This window comes from Trachurus trachurus, assembly GCF_905171665.1.
Source record: "Trachurus trachurus genome assembly, chromosome: 24".
Lineage (NCBI taxonomy): Eukaryota > Metazoa > Chordata > Actinopteri > Carangiformes > Carangidae > Trachurus > Trachurus trachurus.
In genome coordinates this window covers 16,447,391-16,462,443 of record NC_139910.1, presented here as the reverse complement: position 1 = coordinate 16,462,443, position 15,053 = coordinate 16,447,391, and the positions used below count along the sequence as shown (strand labels likewise).

General features: G+C 42.2%; 1 protein-coding gene across 4 annotated transcripts; it reads left to right on the top strand.

The window, feature by feature from the left end:
• Positions 1-3,512: 3,512 nt before the first annotated feature.
• znf513a (zinc finger protein 513a) lies at positions 3,513-13,327 on the top strand. Of its 4 annotated transcripts, none has more exons than XM_084000333.1 (5): positions 3,513-3,705; positions 4,990-5,126; positions 6,563-6,697; positions 9,165-9,971; positions 10,660-13,327. In XM_084000333.1, the coding sequence occupies exons 2-5, from the start codon at positions 5,087-5,089 to the stop codon at positions 11,613-11,615; spliced, it is 1,938 nt and encodes a 645-aa protein (XP_083856459.1). In that variant the 5' UTR covers positions 3,513-3,705; positions 4,990-5,086; the 3' UTR covers positions 11,616-13,327. The 4 variants fall into 4 exon arrangements, with proteins under 4 accessions (XP_083856459.1, XP_083856458.1, XP_083856461.1 ...); XM_084000332.1 differs by having other exon boundaries at positions 10,654-13,327; XM_084000335.1 differs by lacking the exons at positions 3,513-3,705; positions 4,990-5,126 and adding exons at positions 5,653-6,082; positions 6,187-6,288 and having other exon boundaries at positions 10,654-13,327.
• Positions 13,328-15,053: the final 1,726 nt, after the last annotated feature.

Here is a 15,053-nt window from a genome sequence, read left to right as displayed (position 1 = left end):
ACATTTACAGATGGTCGTCACTGTGACATTAGAATATGGGAATAATCTGATTTAATCTGACCTCTTTACATTGGAAACGTGAATGAGGTGCAAGCGAGAAGCTTGTCGTGCATGACATAAAGGTTACCCAATCAAAGTTTCAATGCATTTCTTAATCTGGACATGAAGTAGGCTAAGTGATCTTGTGCATGTCTGCTGCACAGACCTGTTTGAAGGTAAAGCCTCTCTGACATCACAAAGGTCTGCATATGGAAGGACACGCCTGATAACAGATGAAATATCAATGACAACTGGGATTATTACACAACATCTGCCCCCAAAGCAGTTTCTCCTTTGAAAATGCCAAACAAGGAAAAGACCTTTGTGTGTATGTGTATGTGTATGTGTATGTGTATGTGTATGTATGTGTATGTGTATGTGTATGTAGCTATGTGTAGCCGATGTGTATGTGTGTGTTTTCTCTCTAGATTCTTTCTTTAATCACAACCACAGCTGTTATTGCAGTTTGGAGGCATTTTCGAGGATGACACTTGTTAACAAGCTGTTGCTATGGATAAAAAAGAAAAAGAAAAAAAGACGACCAGTTTTCAATCTGATGCTGAGTTAAAATACTGGTGGGTAGGGAAACCTGATGATACACCCTATTAAAGAAATATCTGTTGGACTGGACACAAGCCCACATCAGCAATGCGGGTTTCAGAGGCATGAGAGTGACCTCAGCCTGCCCACACACACTGTGTCCTCCGCGGCATCCCTCACCATAATATTCTGCTTCTGTACCATGTGGTGCTCAATGCTGAGTCTTAGTGACCTCTGGCAGCTCCTAGCCTACTTTATAATACTGAATAACAACAATATGAGGGATTAGTTTGGATGTAATATTACATTAGTGTAGCAAATATTGGTATGGGATTGCTTGCAGCAATGCTACAAGTCTTCCTAGTCTATTATAACTCACTGATCCATTTCTTTTAAACTCTACAGCTGGAATGAAACAAGTATTAGGCTATTCCACCAAATCCTCCAATAAACCATAGGCAGCCAGGCCTATAGTGTACATCCTATATAATTATGGGATGAAAGTGTGAATAAAAGGTGGTATAAAAACGAACAAATGAAAAGGTGGACATACAGAATCTCTACACTTATTCAGATAAATTATTAACACACATTTCCACTTATCTATTATAATCATTACAAAAGAGGTCTGCACAGGGGATCATATGCTATTGCAGGGAGTGGCATGTTTAATAGGCTACGTATTCGCATTCACCTCCACCTCCATGCACCTATCCTTCATGGACAGGGGGGATAACAACAACAAAGGCGTCTAAATGCGCATTAGAAAGTCTCCACAGCCAGTAGATAAATCACACAATTAATTTCTATTACGTAAACGGTATCTTACCTCTCTGCACGGCGCCTTCTCTTTGCAGCGTAGAATCAACAACTGGCTCCTCCCCTTGAGGACCAAACAGTAGCACAGAAATCTCCCCGTCTCCTCCTCCACCTCCTCCTCCTCCTCCTCCCTCTCCTCCTCACTGCCGCACCGAAAACATAAATGACCGACAAACGCTGCGGAGAGGGTGGTGGCGGTGGGTGTGATGGTTCAGTCCGGTCCGGTGCAGGACGGAGGAGATCCGCGGTGCCTTGCTCCGGTAACGGCAGCAGAGCAGACTGATGGCTTTGCTGCACGGCGGCGGCGGCGGCAGCAGCAGCGGCGGGGGAGGCACACTGCAGTGACATGAACCAATGGGATGACGCAGAGTCCCAGGATCTCCAATTCATAAATGCCCAGTTCCATGAAGCACAGTAGTTGTTAACATTGGTTTCATTATTGCCAAATACACACAAACTACACCTGATCTTAGTGAGCTCATATCTCATCCTAAGATAAAGTAGGATTTTTATCGATAGGCCTGAATATTAAAAACTATGTTCCACAGGCCCAGTGCTCACATGAGGGAAAGATGAGTAGGTTTGGTTTGGTTATTCTCTGATGAGATGAGTAAAGTGAAAGGCATCCAGCTACTCCTCCGGGATCAACTGCAACAGCCTCAGAGACTTATGGGACTCGCATCTTAAACAAACACTACACTCTTTATGACACAGACACATAGGCATAAGAGGCACTGTAGGTATAGCCTATCTACCATAAATCTATATAGGCTACTACCCTGGAAGTTTTCAGTGCAACCTAGCCTATATATTTTTTCAGTTCAGCGCATTTAGGACCTACATCTACATCAGTTATTGACACACCCCTCCAGAGCAGGTCTGCGTTACTGTGTTTATTCATTATGTTAGGCTATATTTTTTCCTCTTGTGCAAGATGAGATTAAAATGCCAAGTGACCCTTTTTTTTTTTTTTTTGTAAAACTCTAAATTTAAATAACAGAGATGGCTACAGCTGCAAAACAGCCTTGATCAAAAGAGGGACTACGGTTCTTATAAGAACTACAACTACCAGGATTCAGAGAGGCCACAGAAACCGGAAATTATTTTCGGAAGCGGAAACACCTAACTGTATACAATAGAATCAAGATGCGTCCCTCCAGCAACAATGAAACGTCCGCAAAGCCCCCCAGGCCTTCAGAATAAAAGCAGATAGGTTTAAGCAAGGGCGTAATTTATGGGTGGTGAGGTGGGGGGGGGTTACTAAATCGTATGGCATTATCCATAGAATTCCATCTCTTATAAGCTATTTATTACCACAGCTTGATTTACCCTTATTTATCATATTGCAATCTTGTTTGGACGAGTAGCCTTTTACGCTACTACTGTAATGAATATGGGAATGTTAAAATAAAGAGGAAAGTCAGCCTTGTCCTTTTATCAAAGTTTAATACTAAATTGGTTTTAAGCGTCTCAAATAGGCTATGATTTAATAGGCCCACTGTTAGTTCCAGTGTCATGGATACACTAGCTACATAAAAGCATACTGGTACTGATGAGGGACTGAAAGTCATACTATGAAAGATCTAAATTTAAATATTTTGTCTTTTTGTTGAAACATGTGAGAGTTGTTTTTTTTTTCCTGCTACAATGTAATACCTATCACAGCACAAGCACGCTGATAAGCTCAAAAAGGGTAAAAGGGAGGCTTTGAAGTGTAGTGAGAATGGAAGCAATGAAAACAATACACTGGCATGCAAGGTTGACATTATGTGACATGATCGAAGCTGTGTGCTGGTTAAAGACAAAAAACTGTTCTGTTAGTTATCACAGTGGCCTCAAGGGCAGACAAACTGTCTTGGTCAGATGTTGTTATTAGCATTTTATGTGAGGAATATCAGGTAAGTCAAAACACAGACTTACCCGGGCAGACCTGGAGACAGGATATGTGAGCTTTTATCTTGTGTGAGCCACTTAACTCAATCTTTTTTTTAAGCTTAACACCGGAGAAGCTGAAATCTTCTGCCAACATCTGGACAACTCAACTGTAGGCTACAGCCGCCGTGCTTTTACTCTGAAGGTTACGGACCGGAAGTCTTGTTGTTGCTGCTGCTGCTGGAACACAGGCGAGTCAGAAAATCAATTAAGTTATGAAAAATACCATTAATTGCCTTTCTTTGTCACCGCAGCTCATGAAGAAATGGCGGATCTCCAGACGTTGTACATTTGAGGACAAACACTTCGCACCCAATGGCGTGTTTACCGTCGATCAAAAGCATCTCAGTCGACAGGAATATTTACGTTTTTTAGGTAAGTTAGCATGATAGCTAACAACTGAAGTTGACATTAGCTCCTCGGCTAATTTAGCTGTAGGTTAACATGTTCATCTGCGGTTGATGTTCACTGAAGATGGCATCTGTCAGTCATTAGTGGGATCTGATAAGGACGCGTTTTGATTCACCACTCGTCCGGTCACTTACCGTCCTTTCCCCCCCATTTTCTTTTTGCTGACACGTCCTGTCGTACAGTGGTGTCTTGAGTTAGCTGTATGCTATATATGTGAAGACATATCTCAGTTTAAATTGCTAGCTGACTCGCTTGATTGCTCTCTGTCGGAGAACACAGCTAATGTGTTAGCCATCTTGTTAAAGTAGCTGGGGTGGTTAGCGACATATAGTAGTGTGGGTTTCCACTTTGTTGACAGTGGACAGTGAATACGCTGCTAGGTTTTACACGCAAATTACATCTGTGTCTTATAGTTGGTAGCTAGCCATCAGAAATGCTGTTTATACTTAAACTGCTGGGTTATAGTACGTTAATTACACTGTGTAACGTTAATTACCACCCCCACCTCGTTGCATTTGAACACAATAGGCCTGCTGAAAATGATAGTTAACACCGGATTGGTGACTTGCTCCACTGACTCATAGGCTCTATAGCCAGCTGTTTTATTCAAATACAGATGTGAAGCAGCTACAGAGTGCATCCATATTTCATTAAAGTGACTGGCGGAGCTGAGTAATGTAGTAATAATGTGTAATATGCCGTGTATAAGCAGTGACAAGCTTTTGGATGACACCATCACTGTTCACCACCAGTGAACCATCACCCTGTTCACCAGCTGAAGGAGTGATTCAGCCTGGTGTCATCACAGAGAAGCTATTGACAGTCGTATATGTTCATCAAATCTGTGAATTTCTGTTTGTGGGTAGACATCACAGCTGGAGTGATATTTGTTTACTGATCAGCTGGAAAATTGATCAGCAGCTATTTTAATCCTAGAATGTGAAAATTTAGTTTTTTGTTTGTTTTACTTCCTGTATGATAGTTAAAATTATCAACATGGATATAGGATTGTTTGTGACACAAACCATGCACTTTGAAGACATCACTCTGGGATTTAGGAAAGCGTGAAAGTTAAACTTCAAATTTACAAATCAAACAATGAATCTGTCAATTGTGCAAATAATTCACACAGCCATCTGTTGTAAGTGTTATGTTAATTGCTTCACTATGTTAATTTAACTACTTCAAGGTGCTGCCCAAATGCATTATGTTGCATCTCAAGGTAAATGTGTCCTCTCTTACATATAGGAATACTGAAGAATATCTTCCAAATATATGAGAATGAGCTGATGGTTGTGGAAGTCTGCAAGAAGACGCTTCAGAAAAGAGAGAGGCTGACTGGAAGATGCCAAGAAAAAAACAGCAGAATCCACAGCCAGTAAAGTGTAAGTGTTGCTAGATTTTGTTCAAGCTCATAGGTCAAAGCATAGCAGAGCCACATTCCTGAAACCTTTACTCATGTATTTAATCTAACAATGAACTGTTCCTGTCCTGTGAATATTGGCCTAGCTAATTACCACGTGTTTCCTCTTGTTCTGCTCACATCAGGACACCAGGCATTGTTGTTTAAGTGTTTGCAGTATTTCATGTGGATGACATGGACTCACAGTCCTGTAGGTCAGGATTAGGATGTGAAGTTTTTTTTTTTAGATATTCAGTTTAATAGATGCACTGAAAACTGCTTGGTATGAACTTCTTTTTTTTTTTCTTCAATGCAATGTTGTAATCTGTTTAGTCCTTGATTTACAAGTAAATGGCATACAATGTTATTGACACTTTATGCAGATCTTAAGCTGCTGCAGATACAGCACATATGCTGCAGATGTCATTTGTGTAGCTACAACTCATTTGTCAAACTGTGCAACCTCCCACAAGGGCTAGATACTCAGGCTGAGGGATGGTATTTATTTAAACAACTTTTCTTTTAAATCTTCACTAACCCATTATAATGTAATCAGCAAACTAGCAAGGGAGATGAGATCATCATGGCCAACTGCTATGAATCATTTTCATGGTCCAATCTGGGATAATACTTCCAATATTACAAAGCAGGTATTCCCACCTCTGCCTGCACCTATTACATAATCTCAAATTAATGTAATCTGAGGTGTGGCTCTGTAAGAATAAACATCCTATATGTCTTACATTGGTGATACATTGTATTATTGTCATTATGTCAAACACTAGAATGGCCAGTAGATGGTAGCATAAGGCTGGTACTGAAAGCTTTGCCAAAGCAGGCTGCCGAGCACGATGTCCGTGACTTGGCCCCGAAAGTAGTTTTCTGAAGAGTGACAGCTGTGTGATAGCTGTTTGGAGTTCATCAAGCTTGAGAGACCAAGTTAGTATTTCAGGCATCATTAGCTGTAACTGCAGTAAAAGAGTTCCATCTGTCATCTGTTTAGAGTTCACGTTTTGTTCATGAAATGCTCTTGTACACTGTAGGAGGAGAGTTGCGTCATTTATACCACTTCCCAGTAATCTGCTGTGGTTTAAGGCAGCATTGTCATTACCATAAACCTCTTTCAGCCAAGCCAGTCGTGTAAGGTATGTCGCCATTATTTTGCTGCTAATTTAATTAAGATTATTATTCAATATTACTGATTGCTTAAGAACAAAATAGTGCTTCTATACAATTTCCCCTTTTGAACCGCAGACAATACTTAACTCAGTAACTTCGGAAGCTTGAGTGTTAGGTTTTTTTTTTTACCCTCTGACATTCTGCATTTTTACTTATTCATGCAAATAATGAAGCATTTACTTTTCCTGTGCCTTGACGTGAATTTTAATGTTGTTTATTGGGTTCTTTCTATGATTGTAGTGGATTCTGAAGATGGTGTAGCCACTGAAACTCCTGGAAACCTCAGCTTAGAAACAGACTTCCTTCTCGGACAAGACCTTGAGTTTGGTGATCCAGATCATGACAACAAGCTTTTAGGCCTGGAAAAGTTCTCAGGTTTGTAATGTGTGTTTTTATTTTATTTTATATAATCATGTGGTTAAAGTTATAATAATTGAGGTTTCAGTCCTTGTTGTTTTGGTGACGGTCTGTGGTTGCCGTGGTAACATCAACTGCAGCTCAATAAAGACCCTCGCTGAGCTGCATTGTCAGAAATACATCAGAGGGACATCTGGTGTATGCGTCTTTAGAGGTCAGGCACAAATTATCGTAACTACAGTTTGATTTTCATGGTGTGTGCACCGTCAGAACTGATCCACTCACAGAAAATTGTAATTTTTGTTAATGTTTTTTTTTTTTTTTTTTAATGTATGATCGTGGCCAGGGCTATATGTCATGGTAAATATATTTGACAGGGATGTGGAGAGATGCTCCTAATGACCTGTTTGGCTCTGACAGACGAGTCTGTGGTCAGGGTTTGTGAAAGAGACAGAGACAGAGACCGAGAAAGAGAGAGAGAGAGAGCACAAGGCAAGGGGGGGCTGAGCAAATCAATACATCAAACAAAGACTTTTCCTGTTTTTTAAATATAGTATATATATATATATATATATATATACTGTAGTGCTGAATGACAATTTTGTGGTGAGACGCCATAAATAAATTATTATGTGGGAAACCTTGCTATAAATAGTACCAAAATCAGGGTTTCATTTAATGAATAATTAAGGAGTACAGCTTTGTGTTGTTGATATCTGATTTTATACAGTATCAGTCCACTCACTTCTAGAGCAAGTTTTCCTCTTTGAGTGTGCCCCCCCCCCTTTTTTAATACACGCTTTGCTGGAGTCATATCAGTGTGTCCATTGATTATAGCCTGGTCATTGTAGTGCATTTCAATCCAGTCCCCAGTTTGAACTACATTTACTTGACTAACGAACAACAGTATCATTATGTTTTGTGGAAGCTTCTATTTTCACTTCCTGTCGCAACCGCGAAGACACGGAATGAATCACAGATGAAAATGATCGTAATGGCTTAACCACTAAAGGAAATGAAGTGGTCGCTCCACAAAAAGGACTTTTACTGTTGGGTTTCTCAGTGATGAAGTGCGGCCCCCTCTGTGTGTCGGTGTGAGAGAAATGGCACCAGCAGCTCATATTCCCCAGCATGGCTCTTTGTCAGAGAGAGTGATCTGAAAAATGGAAAAGTAGAGAAAGGAGCTGAGACACCATTATTATATAAGGGTCATAAAAATAGGACCATTACCATCAAGGACACCATTATAAGAGGACATTTATTCATCATCATCATCATCATCATCATCATCATCATCATCATCATCATCATCTGCCTCTGCTCTCCCACTACCCCACCGCCATTATAGTTCCCCCATCATCATCATCATCATCATCATCATCATCATCATCATCATCATCATCATCATCATCATCATCATCATCATCATCATCATCATCATCATCATCATCATCATCATCTACCCTCATCATCATTATCATCATCAGCAGCAGCAGCCTCACCATTATAGTCATCATCATTATCATTAGGCTTGGTAATCATCCACGAGGGGTTTCCATGGGGCAGGATAAAAGGGCAGCCTCGACTCTCGCCTTCCTCACATCCTGCCTTGGCATCTGTGAAGGACGGTGGTTTTTCCTTCTTCAGGCTCGCTCGCCTCGCGTTCAGGAAAACACCCACGAACGCCGGGAGAGAGCACAGCACAGTGTCTCATGAAGCTTTTCTTTTCTACCTCCTGGAAAAAATTGGCGCTCTGTTTTTTGTGTGATAAACTTGACGTTGCTGGTAGAGCTGTGAGTATCAAACAATACCGTCTCTCTCTCTCTGTCTCCTGAAGTTATTTTACTCACTGACTGTTTTCAGCGGGCATTTTCGCTAAACTGCTGCTCGTTTTCTGTATTAGTCAGTTTTTTTTAATAGTTTAGTGAGATTTTCATAGAAAGTTAAAGCTCTGTGGTGCCTTCAGGTGTCTTTAAAAAAAGGTTTGTATGGAAGTCCAGAATGTTTCAGTATGAACTAAAAAGAATATATATATAAAATATATTGGTTTTTTGGTCATTATAACTATTGCAGAATAACCCTTTTCAAACTCTTAAGAATTTCTTATTTTATCAAAGTTATTCTTATTTTTGTTGAATCATATCACTTGTCATGACAAAGATGCTGTCTCTAATCCCCACCCTTGTGTCCCCAGACCTAGACTGAAGAGGGGAATGATGGAATCACATATTTTTTGGATTGTGACATAATGTTTGATTAATTTGTTCAATACTGGTCATTTTGGATTTCTGTATATTTTTTTACTGAACATCTGTTGCAACTGCGATGTTGAAAAATGCAGATAACACAGCTGTTGGCACATCATCTCTCTTCTACTGCACTTTTACTCTTTTTCATAAGAGCTCTTCATCTCAGTCAGATAATCTGTGTGATCAAGGTTTGGAAACTTTTTTTTTTTTTTCCCCTGTTTGTCGTCCCTGCACAGAAGTAGCTGCTGAGATTGGTTTCTCTGTGTATCCCCTGGGTGATGAGGAGAGCCCTGCCTACGGCCAGCTCAGCATGGAAAGTGAAACAGATAACTCGCGCAGCACAACCGACAACGGGAGGGAGGACGAGGGCAGAGCAGCCCAGTCGGAGCCCAGTTTCCCCCCCTACCTGTCCTGCAGGGGCTGCGGACAGCTCCGCGATGAACCTCTGGGACCTGGCATAGACCTTGTCGGTCCTTACTGCCTTAGGTGCTGTAAAGCCTCCCGGGAAGCCAAGAGCACAGACTTCTGCTTACCCTTCGGAGGCATCAGCGGGATGCCTCGCTCGTGCTCCCACTCGCATCTCGACGGTGAAGGGATGGGCGACAAGGGGCTGTCGGCTGAGGACAAATTGTCCAAGCTGCACTCGTGCCACATCTGCGGCTTCTCCTCGCGTTACGCCAATCACGTGAAGCGGCACATGAAGACGCACAACGGGGAGAAGCCCTACAACTGCCCCCTGTGCACTTACGCCTCGGCCCAGCTGGTCAACCTGCAGAGGCACCTGCGCATCCACACCGGGGAAAAACCGTACAAATGTGACAGCTGCACTTTTGCATGCAGTTCCCTTGGGAACCTAAAGAGGCACCAGCGCATGCACGTGCCCTCTGCTGTGGCGGGACACGAACCCGCGCCTCGACCTGCCGGTGGCCAGAGCAGCCAGAGCAGCCACAGCAGCCACAACAGCCACAGCAGCCACAACAGCCAGAAGAGGCATGCCAGCGGGCAAAGAGCCAGCGTGGAGGAGCCTGGTGCTTCAAGTAAAGGTTTGTGTGCTTTTATACTGATTCACCTCCAGATGTATTTGAAGCTGTCACTGTTGATCATTAAAGGGCAAATTTGCCTATTGCCATAATCCCTATAGTCATAGGAGTAGGTTCATTACCTTTAATTGTCGGTGCAAGCTGTTTTGAGATCTGCGGAGCAGAGACGTGAGCTGCTCAGTAAACACAATGGAGGTGAATGGTACAGGTCCCCTGTCCCTCATCAAACTCATCAAATACACAATCAAAACGCTCTCATGGACAAGTTGTGACCTGCACATTCACCACGCTATGAGATAATAATGTATCATTACGAGAGAGAACAGAGTTGTTTTCGAAGCAAATGCATAGCCGGAACTACATTCCAGACGTGGTGAAAGTAGTTCAGAGTATTTGCTTCATGTGTCGTAATGTTACATAATTATACATGATTTTTTCATAGCGTGGTGAATATGCAGGTCACAACTTGTCCCTGAGAGCGTTTTGGAGTTGTTGGATTGTGTATTTGGTGAGTTTTGATGGACAGGGGACCTGTACCGTTCACTCAAAACAACATGCTCTGACAATTAAAGGTAATGAACCTACCCATTTGACTATAGGGATTGTGGCGAATTTGCCAAAATGTTGAACCGTCCCTTTAATAATTAATTATATGTTTTAACTCAATGTATCATCTTTTGTCAAGTTTCAGATGTTGCAAGGCCGACGTCAAACCTGAGTTTGGGAACCCAGAACAATAACTCTCTGTCGGTCTTTGATAACTTAAAGGGGGCGTCGCCACCACGCATACCCCCCTCTAACCCCGCTCCTAGCCACCAGCCTCCACCTCTGCTGCAAACTACAAGCAGTGGGGGCAGCAGGGGAACCAGAGGGGGCGTAGCAGACAGTGCGCCCCTGCCCCCTTCACTGTTCCCTTTTACATGCCGGTTATGTGGCATAGTCCTGGAGGACGAGGACGGCTCCTCAGCCCAGATTTGTGCCAAGTGTACCCTCGAAATGCTGACTAAGGACTCCTCGTCATCTCCCAACAGCCCCGGCGAGCGCAGCGACAAGGTGTACACTTGCGCCGCCTGCCCCTTCCTCACACACTACCCCAACCACTTGGCGCGCCACATGAAAACTCACAGCGGCGAGAAACCGTACAAGTGCCCACAGTGCGACTACGCCTCGGCGCATTTCGACAACCTCAAGCGCCACCACCGAGTGCACACAGGCGAGAAACCCTATAAGTGCCATTTGTGTGATTACGCTTGCGGGAACCTGGCCAACCTGAAGCGCCACCAGCGAGTGCACTCGGGCGCCAAACCTTTCCAATGTGCCGTGTGCAGCTACAGCTGCAACCAGAGCATGAACCTGAAGCGGCACATGCTGCGGCACACCGGAGAAAAGCCGTACAAGTGCCAGGAGTGCGGCTACACGACCGGCCACTGGGACAATTACAAGAGACACCAGAAGAAGCACGGCCTGGCCACGGACGGCTGGGTCAAGGTTCCAATGTCGAGAAGAGACGACGAAGACAACGAAGTGCGGAAAAGGATGGGAGGTGGAGTTCAACCCCACAGGAAAGAAGCAGGGGCCGATATGCAGTATATGTCTCGGGAGGGAGGTCAGGCAATACACTCGTGCTATAAACTTGAGATTGTATAAAATATAACTCAGCAGAACTAAGCTACCAGCAACTCTCTCTTTTTTTCCTCACAGAGCCTTTATCTAGTTTTAGTGTGTGTCGGTCTGTTAGTGTTTCGTCAGATGTCTTCAGAGGCTGCTACTCGTTTGTTTGTAGAATCTCGCACAATTATTGTTCCGAGTATTTTAATGCCTTTTGGGTTCAGTAAGGTGGACGAGTCTGCTCATAGTTTGTGTTCTACTCTGTTACTCTGTGTTTGTGTAAAGACAAATGGAAGTCCTTTCACTGTCTTGTTCTGTACGTTACTCCACGCTTGTTGCGACATTTCCCTCTCTTACTACAACACATATCACTACCAAATACTCCTCAATATATGGAACTCATGCACATTTCTGCCTGAACTGATGAGTTGCACTGTGTAGTTTCTAAAAGATCGTTTCTGGGTTGTTGTTGTTGTTGTTGTTGTTGTTGTTGTTTTTTAGTCACCAGTGCCACATGTTGTTGATCAAACATTTTTGTTTTTGTATCCAAATATCAAATGAAATAAAATGAATGTAACTGATAATCAGCTTTGCTTTTCACCCTAAAATCACATTCACAGGAGGGAAATAGGTTCATGGGGTGATTTTAACATTGAGTCGTAGTTAATTAAATAATTCAAATATGTCCCATTGATAAATTATTTTCCAGAGACTACACAGTGCAGCTAAAGATGGCTCCTTTTAAAGGGCCAGTGTTGTGCTTTCTTTGCATTGGGGCACGAGCTCTGGTAACAGCATGCCTTCTGATGAATTTACTAATGTATGTACTACTAGCAATGTGCTATTTAATAGTACTGGAATTGTTTTACACTCTATATTTGATTAATTAGGTTGTGTTAATCTTAATAGGTAATCTCCTGTGTCTTGAACTATATTGTCATTTTGGCAAACCCCTCAGGATTGAAAAAAAAGTGATGTGGAATGATAAAATGTTGGCAAAAATAAATTCCCTAGTTATTCTAATACTAAAATTGCATGCACAAGCATTTCAGTTATGACTTGGTTTGTATGGATAAAGGGAAAAGCACAATCAGACACTCAGCTCCATTTTTGTTTGGCAGGTTTTGGATTAAGTTTAAGAGCAAAAAAACAAAAACAAAGAAGCAGCATCTCTTCACCTCTTGTTTGTGATTAAGGAGTGGGATAAGTCATACATGGGCATGTTGTTCAAAGAATTCCCCCACAATCTCGCTACATATCAGCTATCTTTAAAGTCGTAGGTCTTAAATTCATTTTGTTTGGGAAGTGTCTTTTTGGAAAGAGTCTTGTCGAGAGCCACCTTCCTCTGGATTAACGTTTACTATTGACTGTGAAATTTAGCCCATTGTGTTTTTTACTTGGAAAAAAAATGATACTGTTAGTCAGCATGTGGGTGTGTAATAGTCATTTTATTTTTTTCTAACGTGGCCGTAATACACTGCTAGAAGTGCATACTCTAATATATAGAATTAGACATTTTTTGATTTTAATTTTTGAATGTGTGGTGTGTCATTTAGTCATTATGGGGGGAAAAAACAATAGGGGCAGCGATTTAAAGTTACTCTCTTTGTGAATGACTATTATATGCAAGTGATATATTTTTCAGGTTGCCAATTTGCCATGACACAATGGAGCATTGAACCCATTGATTAGTACTGACATCCCCCAAGTGTCCATTTTTGTCCTTATGCAGTGTCTCATAAATGCCTTAAGTGAGGAATTTGAAATAAACACATGGGATTCATTTCATTGAACATCCGGTGTCGGGTTGCTTCTCATTTGTCTTGAAAGCTCAGTGACATACTGACACACACAGTGGTGCGTTCCACTCATTTAAGCTTTGTCACGTTCTCATGTTTCTGCTCGCAGCGTTTGCTGTTGACATTTTCACCATCAAATTATTATGCACAGTGTAAAAAAGAAAAAAGGGCAGCTCATAGTGAACAACACCCACAAAGTGTTATCCCTGGAGGGACTCTGAGAATAAACAAAGGACCTTGAAGTTCACAGTTTTGGTTCTGTGGCCCAAAATTTAAGTGTTCAGGCCCCTTCAGATTTTTCCACATGTTGTTGTGTTGCAGCCTCATGCTAAATGAAAAGAGTAATATTTTCCCTTATCCATCAATGATAAAGTAAAAACAGATGTCCTCCCCGGAAAAACTGAAATACCCCGTTGACATAAGTATTCAGGCACTTTACTCAGGTAATTGAAGACTCTTTGGCAGGGAGAACGGCCTCGAGACTTCTTGAGTATGACTCAACAAGCTTTGCACATCACGATTTGGGGATTTTCTGTCTCTCTGCAGATTCTCTTCACCTCTGTCCTTTAGGAAGGTGAATCCTTGGCTCAGTCTGAGAGTGTTTATGACTAGGTTTTTATTAAAGATGTCTACACTTGGGCGAAACTTAGCTCAGTACTGAGCAGTTTCCCTGTCCTTGTCACTGGAGAACAAACCACCGTATTTCCCCTATTGGGTTGATACCAGATAGGTGATGAGCAGAGTCTGGTTTCCTCCAGACATGACGCTCAGAATTGAGGCCAAACGGCTCAGTCCTGGTTTCACCGGAGCGGAGAATCTTATCTCTCACAGTCTGAAAAGTCCTTTGGGGGCTTTTTATACAAAATACGAGAGGCTTTCATGAGTCTTTCACTGAGAGGCTTCTGTCTGGACGCTCTGCCATAAAGCCCAGATCTGAGGAGTGCTGCAGTGATTCCATTTACGAATTATGGAGGCCACTGCGCTCTCGGGAACCGGCAATGCTTTTAATTTTAGTAGCTTTGCCAGAGATCCGTGCCTCAACACATAACTGTTTCTGAGCTCTGCAGCCAGTGCCATCCTCCTCCTTTCACTTAACACTGATGTGATTCATCAGCTGTGGTCATTTCTGTTAATAGGTGCGTGTCTTTCTCAATCGTGTCCAATCAGCTGGTCTTACCACAGCTGGACCACGGCCCCGGAGGTGGAATTATCTGATGATCAAGAGAAATGAGACATCTGAGCTAAAGCTATCCAACAAAGGGTCTCGATACTTCTGTCAATGTGATAACTCTTGTTTTTGCAAAATTTTTATAAAATTCTGTCATTATGGGGTGCAGAGTGTAGTTTGATGAGGGGGAACTGAAAGGTGTTTGATTTAAGTTTTATCAGATGGCAGGAAAAAACACAGGTGTTACTATACTATGTAAGGACTGTGAAACAAAAATAGTGATAGAGAGTTCATCATAAAAATTAGTTAATTTTTCCTTGTTTAATACGTCAAAATGCTGGGTGTGAAAAACAACAAAAAGACACTTCAGCTTGTTGCTGTGAGTAACATTCTTGTCATATTTGATGGCAGGGGACCAAAGCTGCTGCTGTAAATGAACGTTGGAGTGATGCAGAGCAGTGATGAAGAAATGACTCAAATGGACCATAAACTGACGACGGAGAGCAAAGA